The sequence below is a fragment of the Furipterus horrens genome, unplaced genomic scaffold, assembly GCF_987537825.1.
Source record: "Furipterus horrens unplaced genomic scaffold, mFurHor1.1.pri manual_scaffold_17, whole genome shotgun sequence".
Classification (NCBI taxonomy): domain Eukaryota; kingdom Metazoa; phylum Chordata; class Mammalia; order Chiroptera; family Furipteridae; genus Furipterus; species Furipterus horrens.
The window spans coordinates 98,415,082-98,434,944 of record NW_028327187.1 but is presented as its reverse complement, the minus strand read 5'-3'; the positions used below and the strand labels follow the sequence as shown (position 1 = coordinate 98,434,944).

The window sequence follows — 19,863 nt, the reverse complement described above, 5'->3', positions numbered from 1 at the left end:
GTTTTGAAAAGAGGAGAGGGAGGGATGCAAACATCTTTAATACTGAAATGGAATTGGTCATTAGAACCTGTTCAGGACAAAAATACAAAAATAATCACAGAGTCATAGGACTCAACTGGGTATAGATACTAAATAATTAGTTAAATATGGTAGATTACACAACGCTTGCCCTACAGGGAAACAATTTCTGTGTAAGGTACCAACTCTATCATACCACATGTGATCTATGTGTAATACGTCAATGCCATTGTACCTAAATATAAGTAGATACATTAGTTTGTAAATTCTAACAGCCTTTGCTTACGCTTTAGGACATGTACATTTATGTAATGAAAACAGGCAAGTGTAGATCAAAGAAACCCTTTTACAACTATCTGATGGACCAAAAACAATCTCCCTAAGCTTCACTTATTTTTAAATACAGGCTGGAAGAAGATCCTCATTGATTAATTATTGTTTCTTTTTTTTAGTATATTTTATTGATTATGTTGTTACAGTAGTTCAAATATTTTCCACCTTTGCTCCTCTCTGCCCAGTACCTCCCTTCCCTCTAGCAATCCCACCACTCTCAGTTCATGTCCATGGGTCGTGCGTGTAAGTTCTTTGGCTTCACCCTTTCCTATACTATTCTTAACTCCCCCGTCTATTTTGTACCAATCAATTACGCTTCTTCTATGTCCTTCTTCATGCTGGTGTAATTCTCAGTAAGTTCCCTGTAGTTTCCCTAGAGTTCCTTGTAGTTTCTGCTGAACACGTTGAGCTTCTCCATAATCCATGTTTTGAATTCCATATCTGATAGTTTGCTCCCCTCTATTTCATTTGGCACTCTTTTTGGGGCTTCTACATTTCCTTTCGATGGGGGGTTGTTTCTCTGTCTCCCCATTTTTGTGAGTCCTATTGTTTGTTGGTGCTTCTTAGAATGATCTGCACTTCTTGGATCTGCCCCTGGTGGTGTCAGATCATGTACCAGTCTGGCCCTAGGCAGCCTATTGGAGACTTCCAGGGATCTACTGCCTTTGTCTGTCTTCTTTAGTTGTTAATCTACTCAATCTGTGATTAGCTGTCAGTCTTAAGGACCGTGGGTGTGGCAGCTTAATTCCTGTAGGTAGGGCTTTTGCTTCCCCTCAGGCTGACGCCACTTGGAGGGGTATGGTCTGCCTGCAGTACTGGGGATGAGTCAGCACTGGGACCCAGTTGGCTGCTCCCCCAGTTCTCCCCTCAAAGCCACCAGGCCAAACTCTTCCCAAGCATTTCCAGTCCTCTCTGTCTTCCCTCTGCTTGTGCCCAGGGTAAGTGGGGGCAAAATATTTTTGTATGTGATCCGCTTAAGAGCTCTTTTTCTCCCGCTGTTTCTCTCCAGCTAGCAAGAAACCCTGTGGCTTTTCGCTTTTCACAGCTGGATACTATTTTACTTTCCGCTCTGTTGCTGTAGGCTGGGAAGCTAAGCTGGGGGTTTAGACCCTGCCCTTCTCAGGGGGAATCCCCGGCTGCTGAGCTGTTTCTCAGTCCCTTCAGCTGCCACTCGTGTGAGTCCAGCCAGCCCTTCCACGTCTCCGCACTCCCTACCGGTCACGTTGTGATGTAGCGGCCTTTTCTGTCTCTCCGTGGTTATAAGACTTCTCTCCAGCTGGTGTTCGGTTGGTTATTCCAGATGATTTCTCCAAAATGAAGTTGTAAATCCAGACTGGTCCTGGGAGGAGGTTAGTGTAGCTTCCACTTACTCCTCCGCCATCTTTGATCTCCCGATTATGCTTCTTTTCTTTTCTTTTTTTTTTTAAATGTGTTTTATTGATTATACTGTTACATTTGTTCCAATTTCCCTTCCCTCTGCTCCCCTCCACCCAGTGCCCCCCTCCCTCCCCTTGTCCCCCCATTTTAGTCCATGTCCATTGGTTGTACATATAGTTCTTCTCAACCTCTCTCTGTCTATTCCATTCCCTCCTACGATGTTTCTTAATTCCTATACCATCTCCCTCCCTCTCCCCCTTCCCCTTCCCTGCTGACCTCCCCCCCAATATGTTTCCCATACCTATAGTTCTTTTTTCCACTCTCATTGCCTATTTAGTTTGCCTTTGCTTCAATTCCCTAGCTTCTGTTGTTGGTTCTTGTGATGCAGTTTTCATTTTAGTGTTCATAGTTTTGATCCTTTTTCTAAACCAGTCCCTTTAACATCTCATACAATAGTGGTTTGGATCTAATGAACTCTTTCAGTTTTATACGCTTCTTAGTGCATGCACACTTTCCCCATTTCTCCCCCTCCCCTCTCAAAGATGATAGCCCTCCAAACAATCCCCATACCTATGATTCTGTTCCTAGTCTGGTTTGCTTAGTAGGATTTCGTTTTTATTTTTTAGATTCAGTTCTTGATAATTCTGAGTTTGTTGTCATTTTAGTGTTCATAGTTTTGATCTTCTTTTCCTTAAATAAGTCCCTTTGACATTTCATATAATAACAGCTTGGTGATGATGAACTCCTTTAGCTTCACCTTGTCTGGGAAGCACTTCATCTGCCCTTTCATTCTAAATGATAGCTTTGCTGCATAGAATAATCTTGGTTGCAGGTTGCTTTTCATCACATTGAATACAGCTTGCCAGCCTCTTCCTGCCTGAAAAGTGTCCTCTGAGAAATCAGCTGATAGTCTTATAGGCACCGCTGTGTAGGCAACTCTCCACCTCTCTTGCTGCCCCCAGATCTCTCTCTTTATATTTCACCTTTGGCATCTCAGTCATGATGTGTCCTGGTGTGGTCCCCTCTGGGTCCAGCTCACCCGGGACCCTCCATGCTTCCCAGACCTCTATGTCCACCTCCTTCGCAGAATTTGGAAAGTTTTCCTCATTATTTTGTCAATTCTTGCTTCCTCATTCTGCACTGGTTGACTGCTTTTTCTTCCTTATGTTCCAAATCATTATTTGAACCCCAGTTTCCTTCCTTTCACCATTGGCTTTCTGTGGATTTTCCTTCATTTCACTTAGCATAGCCTTCACTTCTTCTCTTATGCATTTGCCATACTCAAGCATATCTGTCAAGCCTGTAAGCATCTTTATCACCCGTGTTTTGAATTCTGCATCTGTTATGTTGTCTGTCTCCTCATCTGTTAGGTTGGCTATCTCCTCGTCTGTTAGGTTGGCTACTTCCTTGTCGCTTAGTTCTCCCACTGGAACCTTGATCCGTTCCCCCTTTTGGGTCACACTTCTCTGTCTCCTCATTCTGACAGGCTCCTGTGTTTGTTTGCCTCCACATTCCAGGTAGAGCTGTCACTCCTGTTACGTTGTAAGGGGCGGAGCCTTAGGGATTCATCAGTGTAGGGTGACCTGTTTCACCACGCTGTGGCACTGCATGTGGGGGAGGGGTTGGAGAGGGAACAATGCCGCCTGCCCCGCACTCGCTCCTCTTCCAGGCACTTCTCCCACTTCCGCACCAGACTGGCGCCCCTCTAGCTGCTGCCCTGGCCATCATTTCCAGAGTGGGTGGGTCTGTGGACGTTCTAGGACCACGGGGGCCCTTTAAACAAGCAGACTCTGCTGCGTCTGGCAGTTTCTGCCTCCACCCCAACCCCCACTGGTCTACACAGTCAGAAGCAATAAGGCTTGATTTTCCCTGGAGATGGGACTGTGGGCTGCGAGGTCCTGTGAGGAGTTGGGAATGTTCCCCAGGTGTACCTCCTGACTTTGCAAAACATGCGACTGTGGTTTTTGCCGACCTGCTGCTGCTGCTGCTGCCACTGCCACACTGAGTCCTCTCCGCCCCTCCTACCTGTCTGGATGAGTATTTCTTCTCTGTATCTTTGTTTGCTGGACTTCCATAGAGTTTGACCCTCTGGAACTTCTGGTTGTCTCCAGTTTTGAGGTAGTTGTATTCCTTCTTAGCTGTGGAGGGAGATGCAGCATGTCTGTCGATGCCTCCATCTTGGCCAGAAGTCTGTATGGCACCTAATTATTGTTTCTTAATAAGAGTTGCACCTGGGAATCTATTTCAAACTTTGTGCATATATGTATGAATGTATATATGTATGTATGTATCTATTGAAAGTTACTAAAACTTTCTAAGACACTTACTGTACATAATCACTGCCTCTTGCTTATACAATGTGTAAGGAAAGTGGGAAGAAGCCAGTGCTTGTGGTTTCAGTGCACGTACCTTTGCTCCCAGCTCATTATAATGCAGTTTCAAAGCTGTTATTCTTTCATCAAGCTCTTTAGGGTTCTCCGTCTGTTTCTTCTGTACAATCTGACGTCCAGTTTTTATCACCATCTCCACTTCAGACTTCACTTCACTCAGACTTTTATACAAGTTCTAAGTTAAAAAGAAAACAAAACAAGAATAAGCAACAAGTGTCTAGTTCATACTATTATTAATAAAAAGAAATAGGGACAGAGATCACTACAGTTTTAATGAGGCAGTGGTTTGCAGCTGTGAGCAACATCTAGCTTTTGCATTTTCTGTTCATTTAAAGTTTCTATTTGTAATATCATATACACATAGAGACATGCATAGATTGTAGTTCTTCTAACTAAAGTAAGAGTAAATCATATACATATTTAGTTCTTCAATCCAACTTTGTAAAGAGAATTTCTAAATGTTATTGATTTATGTATTTTATTAGTTTATTTAAGTGTAGTTGGTATACAATATATTAAATGTTATAGTTATAATTCCAGTTGTGAGTTTGAAAAATTCATTTACTCATTCAACAGGTATTTTTTTAAAGATTTTATTTATTTACTTATTTTTAGAGATGGAGGAAGGGAAGGAGAGAGGGAGAGGAACATTAACGTGTGGTTGCCTCTTGCACACCCCCAACTGGGAACCCGGCCCACAACCCAAGCATGTGCCCTGACTGGGAATTGAACCAGTGTCCGCTTGGTTTTCAGGTGGGCACTCAATCCACTGAGCCACACCAGCCAGGGTTCACCAGGTGTTTCTTGAGTGCTTACAACCTTCCAGACAGTATTTGAGTGACTAGAGAATCAGTGGAGCCAAGACAGACACATTCACTGTTATGCTGCTTACATTGCAGTGGGGATGGAACATATAAATTTCCAAATCATATTTTTAATATATCAAATCATACAGAAGGAAGAAAGAAAATTTTCCATAGGTTAACTAGGTTATACAAATCTATATTCTTAATGGGGCTGACAAATTAAATATAAACAGATATAAATATGTTACTTAGAGCTCGCATGTACCTTACAACTACAAAGAACACATACACTGCTTCACAAAGTATATTTCCATAACAAAGCCTTGTGGAACAGGTGTCATAGCTTTGTCTTGTAGTTATTTTCCTGGAAAGGTATGTGTGTTTGTATGCATGCTTGCATGCACATACATCTGTAGATGTGCATCTATGAATACATGCATATAGCACGGTTTACATTATACATCACTGCTTTAATCTGGTCAGTGCTTAAGTTTGAATATCAACTACTTATTCCACTTATACTAAGAAATAAAGTCGCTAGTAGGTAATTGTTGATTTTTGGAATTAGAACAAAAATTGGGGTTGTTTTCTATTTTCAGTTCAAAATCAATCTCTAAAACAAAACATTTTGTAAATGCTGAACAATTAGCTTTTTCATTAAGGCTACATACATAATTTATTTCCATCTTAATCTCCTCTGATGATTGTTTGATATAAATATTCTTTATGGATAATTGTGGGTTCTGTCTGAGCTTTAAAGATGACTTATTTTGTTTTACTTTATTTTTTAGAAATTATAAACATATCTGGGTATTTAGAAACATTCAACTTGTTAATTGTCAGGCTTGGAATCTACTCTGTGAATTTTGGAACCAGAGATACTTCCAAATGATTTACTCAAGTTTCAAAACTCTTAATAATGTACCTTTACAATGAAAGTTCACTCAAAGTAGTATTATTCATTACATCATGTCATTCAACAGGGAGAGAAAGTATGTATTCCTATTTTAGGAAAATACTCATTCTATTTATTTGTATTAATGTCGGTAAGACTTTTTTTTAATGGAATAAAAATTTCTTGAAGCCAGAGGCAGATTTAACGGCAGGTGCATCGGGCGCACTCCCTGGGCCCCGACTTCTGAAGGGCCCCACAAAACCCCAACTTTACACTTTTTTCTAATGACACCAAGTTTGGTTTTATATGTGCAATTTTAATTATTGATTGTGATGAGATAGTTAATAAGTTTACAAAATGGAAAGAAGAAAAAATTTATTTAAATATTTTCACATTTGTAATTTTAATTTCAAGTAAAATTCTGATTTTTTTGTTACTCCTATTATATGCATACTGTCATTAATTATAATTATACTTTTATATATGTTCAACTATTAGTTGAAAACTTTGTGATTACAGTATTATTATGCTATTAATTATATTATACATATATTTCAATTTTATTGGAAATAAAACATTAATAGTACATAATATTTTTTATTTAAAAATATGGTTAACATGTATTTTTATTTTCCCTGTCTCTCTCTTTTTTTAAGGAGCCCAATATTTTCTTTTGCGCCTGGGGCCTCAACTGACCTTAATCCACCTCTGCTTGAAGCCAAAAACCATGATTATAGTGTATGCAATAGAGCATCTTAAGTGTTGAAAAAATATAAAAGTTGTAAAGAAAAAGATATCTTCATAGTAGGACTACTTGAATTGATCCTGGCATTTAAACCAGAACCAGAACTGAATTGAGCAAGCACCTTGGGCTCTTGGCTCTGCATTGAGTCTGGAACAGTCACAGCGAGGCCCAAGTATGCTGGTTTTACTAGCAAAGTGTATGAGGTACCATTAGAGACCTGTTCCCAGAAGAAAATAAACAGCCCTCCCTTCACAAATATATTTAGTTGTAACAACAGTATACTTGGGTCATTCTGCCTTTAATTCTTTTTGCAACACTTAATATGACATATGCTCCCCATGTATTCCTAACATTGCTCATCTAGTATCAGCTAATAACTATGAATCATTATATTCAAATTTTCTTTTGGGAGGGGGAGCCTATTTGTAATAATCATGGCATGAAAATGAGTCTGTATTATGAAAAAATGTTATTAAATAAAAATACTTCATAATTTTTACCAGATATAAAATTTTTGTTAAAATCTATTTTCCCACTCATAACAATATGACGGAAATGCACTAGAGGGTCTCTTTTTCGTTTATGCTATGAAGTAGGTGTAGAAACAATACTTAAAACATAAAATACTAAATGGATAAACATCCTTCCCTTTAATGTTAATAACATTCAGCGTTTTTATTTTATGTGATTTCTACCCTAACAGTCCATAGAACACACAGAGTTATAATAATACTCATATTACTCTAGTAGATGTCTGCATAATTCAGCTTTATGTTGTCACAGGACTCATGTGACCTGGTGAATTTCCAGTAATTGCAATGAAGGCCACTACTCAAAATCCCAAAGTCAAGTGAAGATTTACGCTACAGGCTAATTACCGCTTCTATGCCATGTTAACTTGTTTCTGTTGCATTGTGGCATTTCCATATATTTTAGCATTGGCCGTTAATGGGAAGATACCAGGGTTTGGAGTAAGATTGCCTGAATTGAAGCCTTGCTTTTGTCCCTCACCAGCTTTTATATTTCACTTCTTTCATTTAATCGGTGGTCTGGAGAATTAGAGGTAACTTGTGTAGCTCATTAAAAGCTTACTTGGTACTCATATCTGACATGATGTTTCGTATCATTGCAACTCTTATTGTTTTGCTATTTCCAAACTTACATACAGCAGGTCCTCGAATAAGGTCATTTCATTCAATGTCACTTCATTATAACATTGATGAGATGACATAGGAACTTAACTCTTGGTAAAGCTGGTTTCATTACACTGTTTCACTTCAAGTTGTAGAACCTTTCGATGACGTTGAGAACTTACTGTATTTATTTTTCAGTATTTCCATTTAAAAATATATTCAAAGTACCATAAGAATTAAACAACAAAGACGTCCTTTTATATTCTGCACAGTCCTTAGAGAATTATAGACTCAAAAAAGACACCCATAAAAGATGCATTAAGTGGCTACTATTTCAGTAAAAAGATCTTGTCTCTCAGTACACCTGTGCTACTTTTTGTTCTTAACCTCAAAATTATATAGTATAATTTCATAGTTACTGTATCTTAAAAAATGTTCTATTATAAAAGAGGATCATCCAATACTTCTTAATAAGGAAAGTCAAGGGCTAGCTGTGTATTTGTCACTGGAAATACGTACCACACAGTGATTTAACTGTGACTGTACTACTTCCTGTTCAACGCTCTTTGTTTCCAATGCAGGCAAGTGCATCTTCACTTCATCTAAAATCATCTTACTTTCCTGCAGACGCTGCTCAAAATTGGCTGGTTTCTGGAATAACCGAAACTTCATGGAAACATCTTGCAATTTTTTCTGTAAAGCCAATGTAAGAAAACACTGATTTAATTTTGTCTTCCAAGCAATAATCGCTCATTTTTAATTTTTTATTAAAAGTACTTATTGTTATTAATTTTATCGAAATGATTAATTATTATAAACAAGACTACAAATAACAACAAACCAATTGCTTTTTTCCATTTCTTCATCACAAAAAAAAATGTGCATTTGGAAGAAAAATTCACCAATTGTTGTTACTATAATAAAAGGCAATGTATTGACCTATTTTATCCTTAAAATGTACAAAGAATATGTGCTTTCAGAGAAAAATTCACCAACTGTTAGTATATAATAAAAGACAATTTATTAACCAATTTTATCCTAAAAATGTACAGCCCAAAGAAGTCTGTATCATTTATATATCATATTGTAGTTTTCAAATAATGCCCTCAACCGAAATTTTGCCAACAATCTAGTTGTCTACTACAGACTATGTTTTAACACCAAACCAAAACAACTTTCTTAGTTTTTATAATATTATGTACCTGTGCCACATCAATTTGGGATAGAACCCTTTGGGCGGCCTCCTTTCCCTGGTTATGTTTCTTCATTTCTTCTAAACTGATTTCATGACTTGTCAAATCTGATTGAATTTTCTGTTGGGAAGACAACATTATTAGTGAGAATGCTTTGCAAGTTATTGCAACGAACAACTCACTTGCCAAGAAGATCCTATTCAGAGACACTCTGAAAACATTGTTACAATATAGCTGCTTTTAAAATGATGACAGTATTTTGTACTTATCAAAAAGTTATCAAAAATCAAATGACTTATTTCTCTCCTGACAGGGTTATTGTGAAAAAGAAATTATCCTTTTGAGTGTCAGTGATAAAGAACAAGTTATTCCAGGTATCAATTTCAGTAGAAAATACCTATTTATATGTAGTATGTAAAAATGATATTCTTTTATGTTTGAATTAACACTCACATGTGACCAAAGACATGAAATTAGCCTTTACGAAAAAGCTAACTGTGACAGAGATAAGGTATAATGAGAAAGTTGCATGTGGATAATATTCCTGAATAATGATCTACACTCAGTCATTCTGTGCTATGTTTCCATTAAATTTCAGGGGAACTATAGAAATAGGAAAGGAAAGGGAAGTGAAATGCCTCAATTGGCCTTGCTTTTTGTCTGACAGAAACCTAAAACCTTCCTGCAGAGATTGATTTCTGAACTTAAAATAACTATAAAATATGTCTATGTTTTCTCTATTGAGTAAAGACAATTTTGATCAAGTTATATTCAAAAGTGTGCCTTGTGTCTGGCTTACACACTTCTAAGCCAGTTTTAGGAGTGGGTCAAACCCTACAGCGTGCAGAGACCAAAACCATAGATTCATTAATTTCTTCCTTGACTCAAAATGTTACTGTTGCCCTTGGTTTCCATGAGATACCTCTGATCCTTATGCCAAAGCTACCTCCCTCATTTTTGTTTCTGCATTAGTGAATTCAATTTTCTTACTTTGAATCTAAGTGTCCAACAAAGTTTAATGAACATGCAAGGAGATGGAGGTTTTAAAAACAAAAGCATTCCTAACTGAGTGACTAGAAGGTGCAAGGTTGAGGCACTGGATGGCATGAAGGGTTTGGGAAACCTGAAATACTGCACAGGGAACGAAAGCACACTGGGAGAAATATAGCTAGAAATGTAGTTGGGAATGGGGTATTTCAACAACCTCATGTCTTAAATAAAAAGTTCCCCATATTTTCAATATGAAGATAAAGTTTAAAATTTAAAATGGGCCAGAATCACACACAATAAGTCTTATGACTAATACTTAATAATTAAGGAAATTTATAATGAGAGAATGTGACTACAAATTCAGGGATACTTTGAAGTAATTTTGTATTTTATTAATTACTCCATATACAGCTACATATATGGATATGTGTATTTTTTAAAATCAAAAAAGCAGTGTGAGCTTGTACAGTTGGTATTTACTTAAGGGTGCTCAAACATTAGAGGGAAGCAGAGAGGGGAGGCCAGGAAAGAATCGTGGAGAACAGCAGAATTTCAGGGGTGTGGAGAAGAAGAGAAGCAGTGAAGGAAGAGGAGGTACAGTCTAAAGAAGAAGAGGAACAACCAGGAAAGAGAGAAGGTGCCACTCAGGTAAAGTGATGTGAGTTTAAAGACTAAGGCAGAGGTCAACAACCTCACTTTTGAGACAGGTCAAATGAAGTACTAGTATGTTTACATCAGCTGGTCAGTGAGCACTTTAGCTAAACAGAGTCAGGGGACAGTGACAGCAGAAACCAGATTTTCACAGGCTGAAGCCTGATGAAGAATGAGGAAGTGTCCTTCAAAGTAGTTCAAATAACTTTTGTCTCTCCACATCATAAAATTTAGGTCAACGAGACTAGAACTTGTATTAAGGTTATGTGAAAGGAGCCAATGGATGAAGCACTTTTTTTTTAATGTAAGAAGATAATTGATTAGCAAAATCCTGTGGGAAGCAAGAGGAAGTAAGAGTGAAGAGCAATAATCAATAATCAATGGAAAATATTGACAGGATAAGAGGTGCCACTTTTGCAGAAGCCAAAGGTAAGACATAAAAGATTGTTTTGGATGTGTAGAGGCAGGAAATGGAGTGCTTTCTACTTGCTGCCCACTGGGAATCAGAACAGAAGAGTGTTAAGAGAAATCTCGATTTAAATCTCAGGGCTCTGCCTTGCTGCTTGGGAAAGCACCAAATTTTCTGAGCCTCAACTTTCTCATGTCTAAACTTATGATAATGACAAGCCTGCAATGAAGCATTGTCATTATCTGTAGGCAGCACATCTGGAAAAATTCTCATGTCTGCAGTAGACAACAACATCAGCTCTGGTGAAGACATTAGATGTGATCATGTATGTAAAAAAACCTCATTCAAGTTGTTTGCACAAATATTTTGTCATCAGTTGTGAGTGCCATTATTTATCATTTTTTCTAAGAAAGAGCTTTGCTATATGCTGATGGGGAGAGAGGAGAGGGTCAAGAAGAAATTTGAAGGAAACTGAGCAAACTTGAATAGCCATAGTGGGAACTGGAAAAAGAAAACGGATGAGGGAAAGCTAAGAAAAAGACATTCCGAAAGAGCAGAGGGCCCAAATAATACATCTGTAACAGTATCAGTCTACATGTTTTTAAAACTCTTTCATTGGGTTCACAACACTCAAGGGATATACAGTAGAAAAGAAAACGAAATATGCACATATCCCTTTACCCTTTTACACTAGAGCAGAAAGAGGGGAGCATTGAAGAAAATCATCATCATTATTCTCATCGCCCAAGCAGATGTTTGCATGAGCTTATGTACTGATGGTTCACATAAATTGATTTAATCACCTGATCAAACTGTTTGTCATCCTCATTACAAATGTGGGTAGAAATATTGAATTGTCCAAGGTAATGGACCTAGAAAATAGCAAACTCAATGCCATTTAAACAACTATATTACCTCTTAAATTATGATTAAAAAAATAAAAGCATCCCCAAATGGACACTTATTAGACAAAACAGAGATTTAATCTTATTTGTATAGTAATAGTAGCTTATTAATTCAGTTGAGAAACAAGTTCCTTTTTTTAAGAGTTTATTTATTTATACTTAGAAAAAGGGGAAAGGATGGAGAAAGAGAGATAGACACATCAATGTGTAGTTGCCTCTCACACACCCCCAACTGGGGACCTGGCCCACAACCCAGGCATGTGCCCTGACTTGGAATCGAACCAGTGACCCTTTGTTTTGGAGGCTGGCACTGAATCCACTGAGCCACACCAGCCAGGGTGAGAAACAAGTTCTGTATCTACTACTCAATTCCACAGGGTGAGAACAAAACTCGTGTCCCTATTCTTACAATACTTCTGTTCTATGGAGACATAACATAGAGATATAATTAAATTAACAAAGCAGACATGTATAACAGAAAACCTCATGCTATGTGATAAAAGAGAAGGGAAATTATTTCTGGTATAGGATCTGGTAAACATTTAAGATATTGGCATATTTTAAATTGCATATGACTGAGAAGGGGTTTTGGGGGGTAGGGAATAAGAAAATGGGATCCCATTCCAGGTGGTTAACCATGCTAGCCAAGATTGGGTTTGCAGCATGCAGAGTGTGTATACTTAGTTTTGTGGAAGGAAAGACTGAGTGTGGGTAGAGTAAGAACTACTTTTTAAAGGAGGAGTTGGTATGAAGTTATTGAGCCTTAAGTTTCAGGGCCTCTCGTGTGCCAAAACTCTTCTATAACACAGCATTTAACCTTCTTATTTTCAATTTAAGTAGTGTTTTTTTTTTTCTTTTATGCCTTTAACACTGGCCCCCTCACAGCTCCCTTCAGTAGCTTGGCATTATCTATCAAAGCCAAGATGACTTAAGTGATCACTGAAACACAGGCTTCCTGATGACAAAAGTCCACGTTTTTACAAATGAGCCATCAACAATAGAAACAACCATGGCTTACAAACACACAAGCAGAAACAGAACTTTTAATCTGTTGCCAGAGGATGCGAAGAACCACAGGACTTGTGGCAATTTGAAACTCCATGCAGAGCATTCACAGTTACATCAAACAGTTAGCTAGGCTGCCGGGAGGATGAAGGGGCTGTACTGCTCAAGGGTCGCTGCTACTAAAATCATTAAAATGGAAAATAAATGATGGCTGACTATCATATAAATCTGAGACTGCAGCATAATTTATAGGCAGCATTACTAGAAAAAGTATCGTATTTGTAGTACTGTTCCAATATGATTAGAGATCAAAATTTCTTTATAAATTATACATGAAAAGAGCCCAGGGGCTAAATAGATTTTAGAACTTAAGGGAAAACATGTGTTTACACTACAGAGCTTCTCAGAATATTTTATATATTAATATACATTGTGATATCCAAGAGATATGAAGTTCTTTACTCAAATTATACTTTATACATAGAATTATACTTAATGACTATGTTTAGGAACAATAATCCGATTCATTATTACAGTTATAAGATAAAAATTGATATATAATTCCAATGAATTCTACTTTGGGAAGTTATATATCATGCATCACCCTTATATTCAAGTAGCACTTTTACAAATTAATTCTGCAATCCTTACTTTCAACTGACAAATCCTTTTTAATTTTTATTTAGGATATTGTTTAGCACCTACTTTTATTTAACCTCATCAGATTATTATTCTGGAAACATAATTAAAAATGCTTATCACTTTAGGGCAGACTTATTATGAAATAGATAAGTGATCTGTTTAAACGAGAAGAGTATTATATTGTAGAAACTTGCAGGCAGAATAGAAATCTCTTATTTAAAAATTTCTCTAATAAAAAAAGACAAACACCATATCATTTTTCCTGACATTACAATCAGAAAATGAAAAAAAATCATATTGTAGAAGAAAACATTGAGAACAGAAGGATTTAATTCAAAGGAAAATGATTTGCTTACTTAGCTACCAAATTTGTAAGATCTGCTAAAGATCTAAATAAAGACTGTACAATTTGAGTTCGATATCCACCTAAAAATATATATCCACCAGGATATGTGTTTGAAGAAAGCAAACAACTGATCTGAAATTATCAGGTTGGCTTCATATAAATCAATACTTTCCAACAGAAATAAAATGAAATGAATGAGCAAATCAGGGGTTGCTGGTCTGGAACACCCACATGTGCTCTAATAGGAGCTCTGATTCCAATACCTTTCAGGATCACTAGTTTGTCTGTTTGTTTTTCATGAAAGTGGAAAAAATATAAAGCAAATTACAGGACCACGCCATTACCAAAAAAGACATTTAGCAAAACAGTGATTATGTTCATAACTAGCACTACTTATTAAAAATAGGAAACAACAATAGAAATCACTATTTTTCTATTAAAAATGGTAAAGGGCAAATTGTAGAACTAAAAAGCAATCATAGACATTCATGATGCTTCCAATGTAGCACTTTACAGCTAACTGATCCGAGAGCTGGACTTTTTCTTAGGATTTAGCTCATCAGACCATCCTCATCTAGCAAATTAATGACAGACAATGGCGAGCAAAATTAAACTGTAACTGTCCAAAGTACTTAATGGGATAAAGGGAACTTTCTACAAAACAATTACTGGAGCTTTTGTGAGGTTCAATAAAATGATTCCAGAGGAAATAACTAAAATGTTTCAAAAAGAAGAGTATTAGAAGCTGTCATATTGAGACTATTAATAGAGACATGTAACACTGTTAGATTAGTCATTTTTAAACATTATCAATTTTGAAATTGCATCCAAGAGAAGGAGAAATGTCCATATAAAGCACAAACTCACAAAATTAAAAGAAAAGGAACTAAAGGATCTTGGACAATGTGTGCTTTTAAAATATGGAGAACATGAAAAATGTAATTATGCTTGGAGCAGATGATTTTGAAAAGTTTCAGATTATACTTTGCAATAACTCAATGAGTAAAAAAGTTAAGAAAAAAATCCACACGGCTTTTTATTACTGTTTGTAAAAAAAATCTATAAATTGATTAGATGAGGTAGAAAGCATATTAAATTAAAATGAAGATTTTTCAGATAAAGCAGTATTGACTTTTATCAGAAATACTTATCAGGCCTAAAAGCTTCTTATAGTTTAACAAGTTGATCACAGGCTAGTTCAGGTTTGTGAGGTATATTGGAATCCTCAATGTCTATTTATTAAGTTAAATGTGTGTGTATATATATATGTGTATATGTGTGTGTGTGTGTGTACATACACATACATGTATATGTATTTGTACATTTATGCGATGGCACACATTTTAATATCACCAAAATAAATTTACCTAATGACTCAGTTCAACTAGTTGTAAGTACTTTGATGGAGCGTTATTTTAGGAACTTTAAGAAATTAACTGATGGGCACATTCTGTCATTCTGGGCAGAGGAGTGATATGAAGGAAATATTCTATTTTAGTGTCTCCCAAACATTGTTCCTTGGCATATGAGTTCTGTAGTATATTAACAGGTTTCTGGAAAAATAAGTTTCTGTGGTGTATCAAGTTTGGGTTACCTTTTAAGCCTGGAAAATATAAAAGGTTGGCCATAAATCTCTGGAAGGCTAAAACAACATATAAAATGCTGGAAGTAAACTTGACAAAAAAAAATCCTTTAAAATAAAAAAGTAAACATTGTGTATAATCATTATTCCTTATAATACACCTGAGAAGGGTTATTCTTAGTTATAATAATGATAATCATAATGATAATAGAATATCCCATTATATTACAAATATGCATTTTCAAGCTATTATGGCTACTTTTCAAATTAGATAACTGAAGAGACAAAACTTTGGGGGGAATTTGGGAATATTCATAGAAATATTGGGGAACTATATTACCTGTAGGTTGATTTTTGCATCATAAGAAGTAATTATCAAAGTTGAGAAGGATGATCTGAGTTAAAGTTCCAGTGTCAGTAAAAATACTTTAGAAATAAAATCCATTAAAAGTATTAGGATATGAAAACTGGAAGCATTATATTACTGTTGTAGGTTCTTACAGTGGACATCATCATGGTCATTGATAAATAGCTACCATTTAAGTTAATTCTAGGTAATTTAACAAAATTCCTCAAATATATTATTTGAAATATTCTCTATTAATAGTGTCTTTGAAATGAGCTTTATTGTGGTATAAGTTGCTACCATAAAATTCAGTCAATGTATAATTAATACAATGAACTTGAGTAAATTTCTAGTTGTGCAACCATAGCCACAATTTGATCTTTAGAACATTTCCATCCCCCCAGATAATCCCATGAGTGCACTTGCAGTAACCCCCAACCCCTATCCCCAATCACCAATGAAGCCTGTTCAAATACTCTTAAACATAAATATTTGACTTATCTTCCACATTACATTGTTGTCAAGATCAAATTAAATAATGTGGTAGCTTTCTAAATAGTCACCATTCACATGGTACAATCCTTGAAAAGTATGTAATAGACAGAAATGTACTTTTCATTAATCCATCCTTCTCATGTAAAAAATGTTACTGTATACTACTTGAAATACTTTGCAAGTGTTTCCAAAGCTCCAAAACCTATAAGATGTTTTCATGATACTATTAAGTTGCATTTTTTAAAAAATGGTTCTTGGTGGTTATAGTCAACTTGGTTGGCCAGTAATCCTTTCACTCATGATTTTTGCACTTTTTAAAATTTTATTTTTATTGTTTATACTTTAGTTGTTCCCAGTTTTTCTCCCTTTCCCCACCTCCACTCAGCTTCACCCTCTCCCCTCCCCAAGCCCGTTGCCATATTGTTGACTGTGTCTACAAACTGTGCATAAATGTTCTTTCTATAACCCTTTCACCATCTTTCAATCTATACCCTCTCCTTTCTGGCAGCTGTCAGTTTGTTATATGTATCTAACCTTCTATTACTGTTTTGTTTGTTAGTTTATTGTGTTCATTAGATTCCACATATAGATGAGGTCCTGTGGTATTTTTCTTTCGCAGACTGGCTTAATTCACTTAGCATAATTTTCTCCAGGTCCATTCATGCTGTTGGAAAATGAAAGAGTTTCTTCTTTTTTACTGCTGCATAGTATTCTATTGTGTAAATGTACCACAGCTCTTTTATTCACTTATTTACTGATGGGCACTTACGCTGTTTCCAAATCTTGGCTATTGCAAATAGCGCTGCTATAAACATTGGGGTGCATATATTTGTTTGTATTGGTGTTTTGGGATCCTTGGGGTATCCAGACATATAAACCAATGAGACAAAAGAGAGTGCCCAGGAATAAACCCACGCCTGTATGAGCAACTGGTATTCGACAAAGGAGGCAAGAAGACACAATGGAGCAAAGATAGTCTCTTCAATAAATGGTGCTGGGAAAATGACAGGTACAAGCAAAAAAAATGAAGCAACCACCAATTTACACCATACACCAGAATAAACTCAAAATGGATTAAAAGACTCAAATGTAAGTCACAAAATCATAAAAATCCTGGCAAACACAGGTAGTAAAATCTCACATATTCAACATAGAAATATTTTTGCCAATATATCTCCTAAGGCACTGGAAACAAAGCAGAAAATAAACAAATGGGACTACATCAAATTAAAAAGCTTCTGTGCAGCCAAAGAAACCGTCAGCAATACAAACAGGGAATCCACAGTATGGAAGCATGTTTTTGGCAGTGATACATCTGACAAGGTTTTAATCTCCACAATATACAAAGAACTAATACAACTCAACACCAGGAAGACAGATAACCCAATAACGAAATGGGCAAAAGGCCTGAACAGACACTTCTCCAAGGAGGACATACAGAGGGTCTGCAGGCATAAGAAAGGATGCTCAACATCACTAGCTATCAGAGAGATGCAAATTAAAACCACAATTAGATACCACCTCACACCTATCAGAATGACCATCATTAACAAGTCAACAGACAAGTGCCAGTGAGGATGTGGAGAAAAGGAACCCCTAGTGCACTGTTAGTGGGAATGCAGACTGGTGCAGCCACTGTGGAAAATAGTATGAAGAATCCTTAAAAAATTAAAAATAGAACTCCTTTTTGATGCAGCAATTCCACTTCTGGGACTATACTCCAAGGATCCTGAAACACCAATACAGACAACATATGCATCCTTATGTTGATCGCATTTTTCCCCTGTGATATCTTATGAGTTGAAATATAGCACTGTTTGTCCACATTTTTCCTTACCAGCTCTTAAGATGTCTGTCTGGCACATATTTAGTGTCTCAATCTTTGTAGAATCAGATGCATTCACCAGAGGTTTACAGAGGACATGCTGGGCAGTCCTCCTCTCTAGTAGCCTACCCTTGGTGGGTAGGGAATGGAGATGAGCAAGGAAAATGACACAAAACTAATGAAAAACTAAATTTAGGAAGTTTCAGATAGTCACAAATGCTATAAAAGAAAAAGAAAAGAAAAGAAAACAGGACCTGCTATGGCGAGGGTTATCTGGGTGTGCATTTTAGATTCAGAACTTCTCTGTCAGTTCTCTTTGGAATAAACATCCGTTTATATGACAGAAAGCAAGGAAAATGGGTTGAAGCAAAATCACTTCAAAATATTCAGGGTACTACAAGAGTCTCGACTGAGACTATAGTATGATGCTTCTCGTTTCACTTTTATATTTAGAATTTGTAGAGATTTTTCACAACAGGATGCTATAATTTAATGGCAGATTTAACAAGTATACTTCTGAGTTTATAATAAGACGTCCATTTCTTTATCGTTATACATCCTGTGAGAACATGATACTGTGTAGTTTCCAAGTACAGTCAATGACTTGTGGCATGTACATAATCTCTTGAAACTTCTGCAACCCTTGCTTGTGATTACCTCCCACACTATTAAACATGTCAAAATAACAATAATAGGCATTTTAAATAGGGGAGTAATTAGTTCTATGTAGTAACACACAGAGGTAGCATTTCAACGTAGGCGCAGACTTGAAAGGAATTGCACTGTGTTTACCAGCATATCTACATTGCTGGGTAAAAGAACATATTTCTGCTATAGCTCCATGGGGTTTACTATTGGAACCCAAATCTCCATAATAGTTCTCCATTTTCTTCTTCTGTGGTTAAATTATTTCATTATCAAATAAATCCTGAATGAATTCCCCTATGTGGGTTTATACTGTGCAATTCATAAATCAGTGAGGTAGGCTGTAAAGTTAGACTGTTCTGAGTCATTTGGCAATCAAATATGCCTATTTACACTATAAAAGTCTTTTTTATTCCATAATGAAATCAAAAGCTTAATCTAATAGACTGAAATCTACATTTAAGTGTCTGCTTTTTAAGCCATTGATTTAGATCGTATGGAATGCTTACCTTTCAATGCAGCTCAATATATTTAAAGCGAGTTATAAAGTTTAGCTTCCATAAACACAGGAAGACCTCAATTATGAATTATTTGGATCTGCAGCTAACACAATCGGTTTAAATTAACAGCTTCCTTTAGTAAAAAGAAGATCCCTCTTTTCTATCTACTGATACTCATTTTTCGCCACATTGGTAATGGTACAAAAAACTTAAGGAGCACTTTCCTATGTTGATGATAATTTGTTTCCTTTCTAAGTTGCTCTATTATTTTTCCTGTTACTTATGTACATAAACCTACTACGTGGGACATGAGGTCGCAAAAGATGGAATCAGGAATATGCTGGGCAAAAGAAAAAGAATAGTTTTGCTACTGCAATCACTGCCAGACAACCCTACTGTTTCCTGGGGTTATCTAAGGAACAGGATCATGTCTTAATGTGTAAAGTGTGCGCCATCAATACCCACCCACGTGGGATTGCTCTGACATGTTGGAGATGAAAACATGAAGTTACTGGAAAAACAAAAAGGTACAGATTAAAGTATCTTCATCATTTTAAGGCTGAAAGACACTGAAGTAGCTATATAGACACAGTTATGAGGGCTCCTACCATGACTGAGAGGCACATCCAAGC

At 36.4% G+C, this 19,863-nt stretch overlaps 1 protein-coding gene across 1 annotated transcript in view; it reads right to left on the bottom strand.

Annotated features, from left to right (window-relative positions):
• Positions 1-19,863, bottom strand: part of DMD (dystrophin) — a 1,939,482-nt gene that overhangs the window by 1,167,783 nt on the left and 751,836 nt on the right. Inside the window, exons 31-33 of the mRNA XM_090265340.1 lie at positions 8,900-9,010; positions 8,217-8,390; positions 4,138-4,293 (exon numbers count right to left, since the gene is read on the bottom strand). Coding sequence (XP_090121466.1) covers positions 4,138-4,293; positions 8,217-8,390; positions 8,900-9,010 — 441 coding nt within the window. The remainder of the gene's footprint in view (positions 1-4,137; positions 4,294-8,216; positions 8,391-8,899; positions 9,011-19,863) is intronic.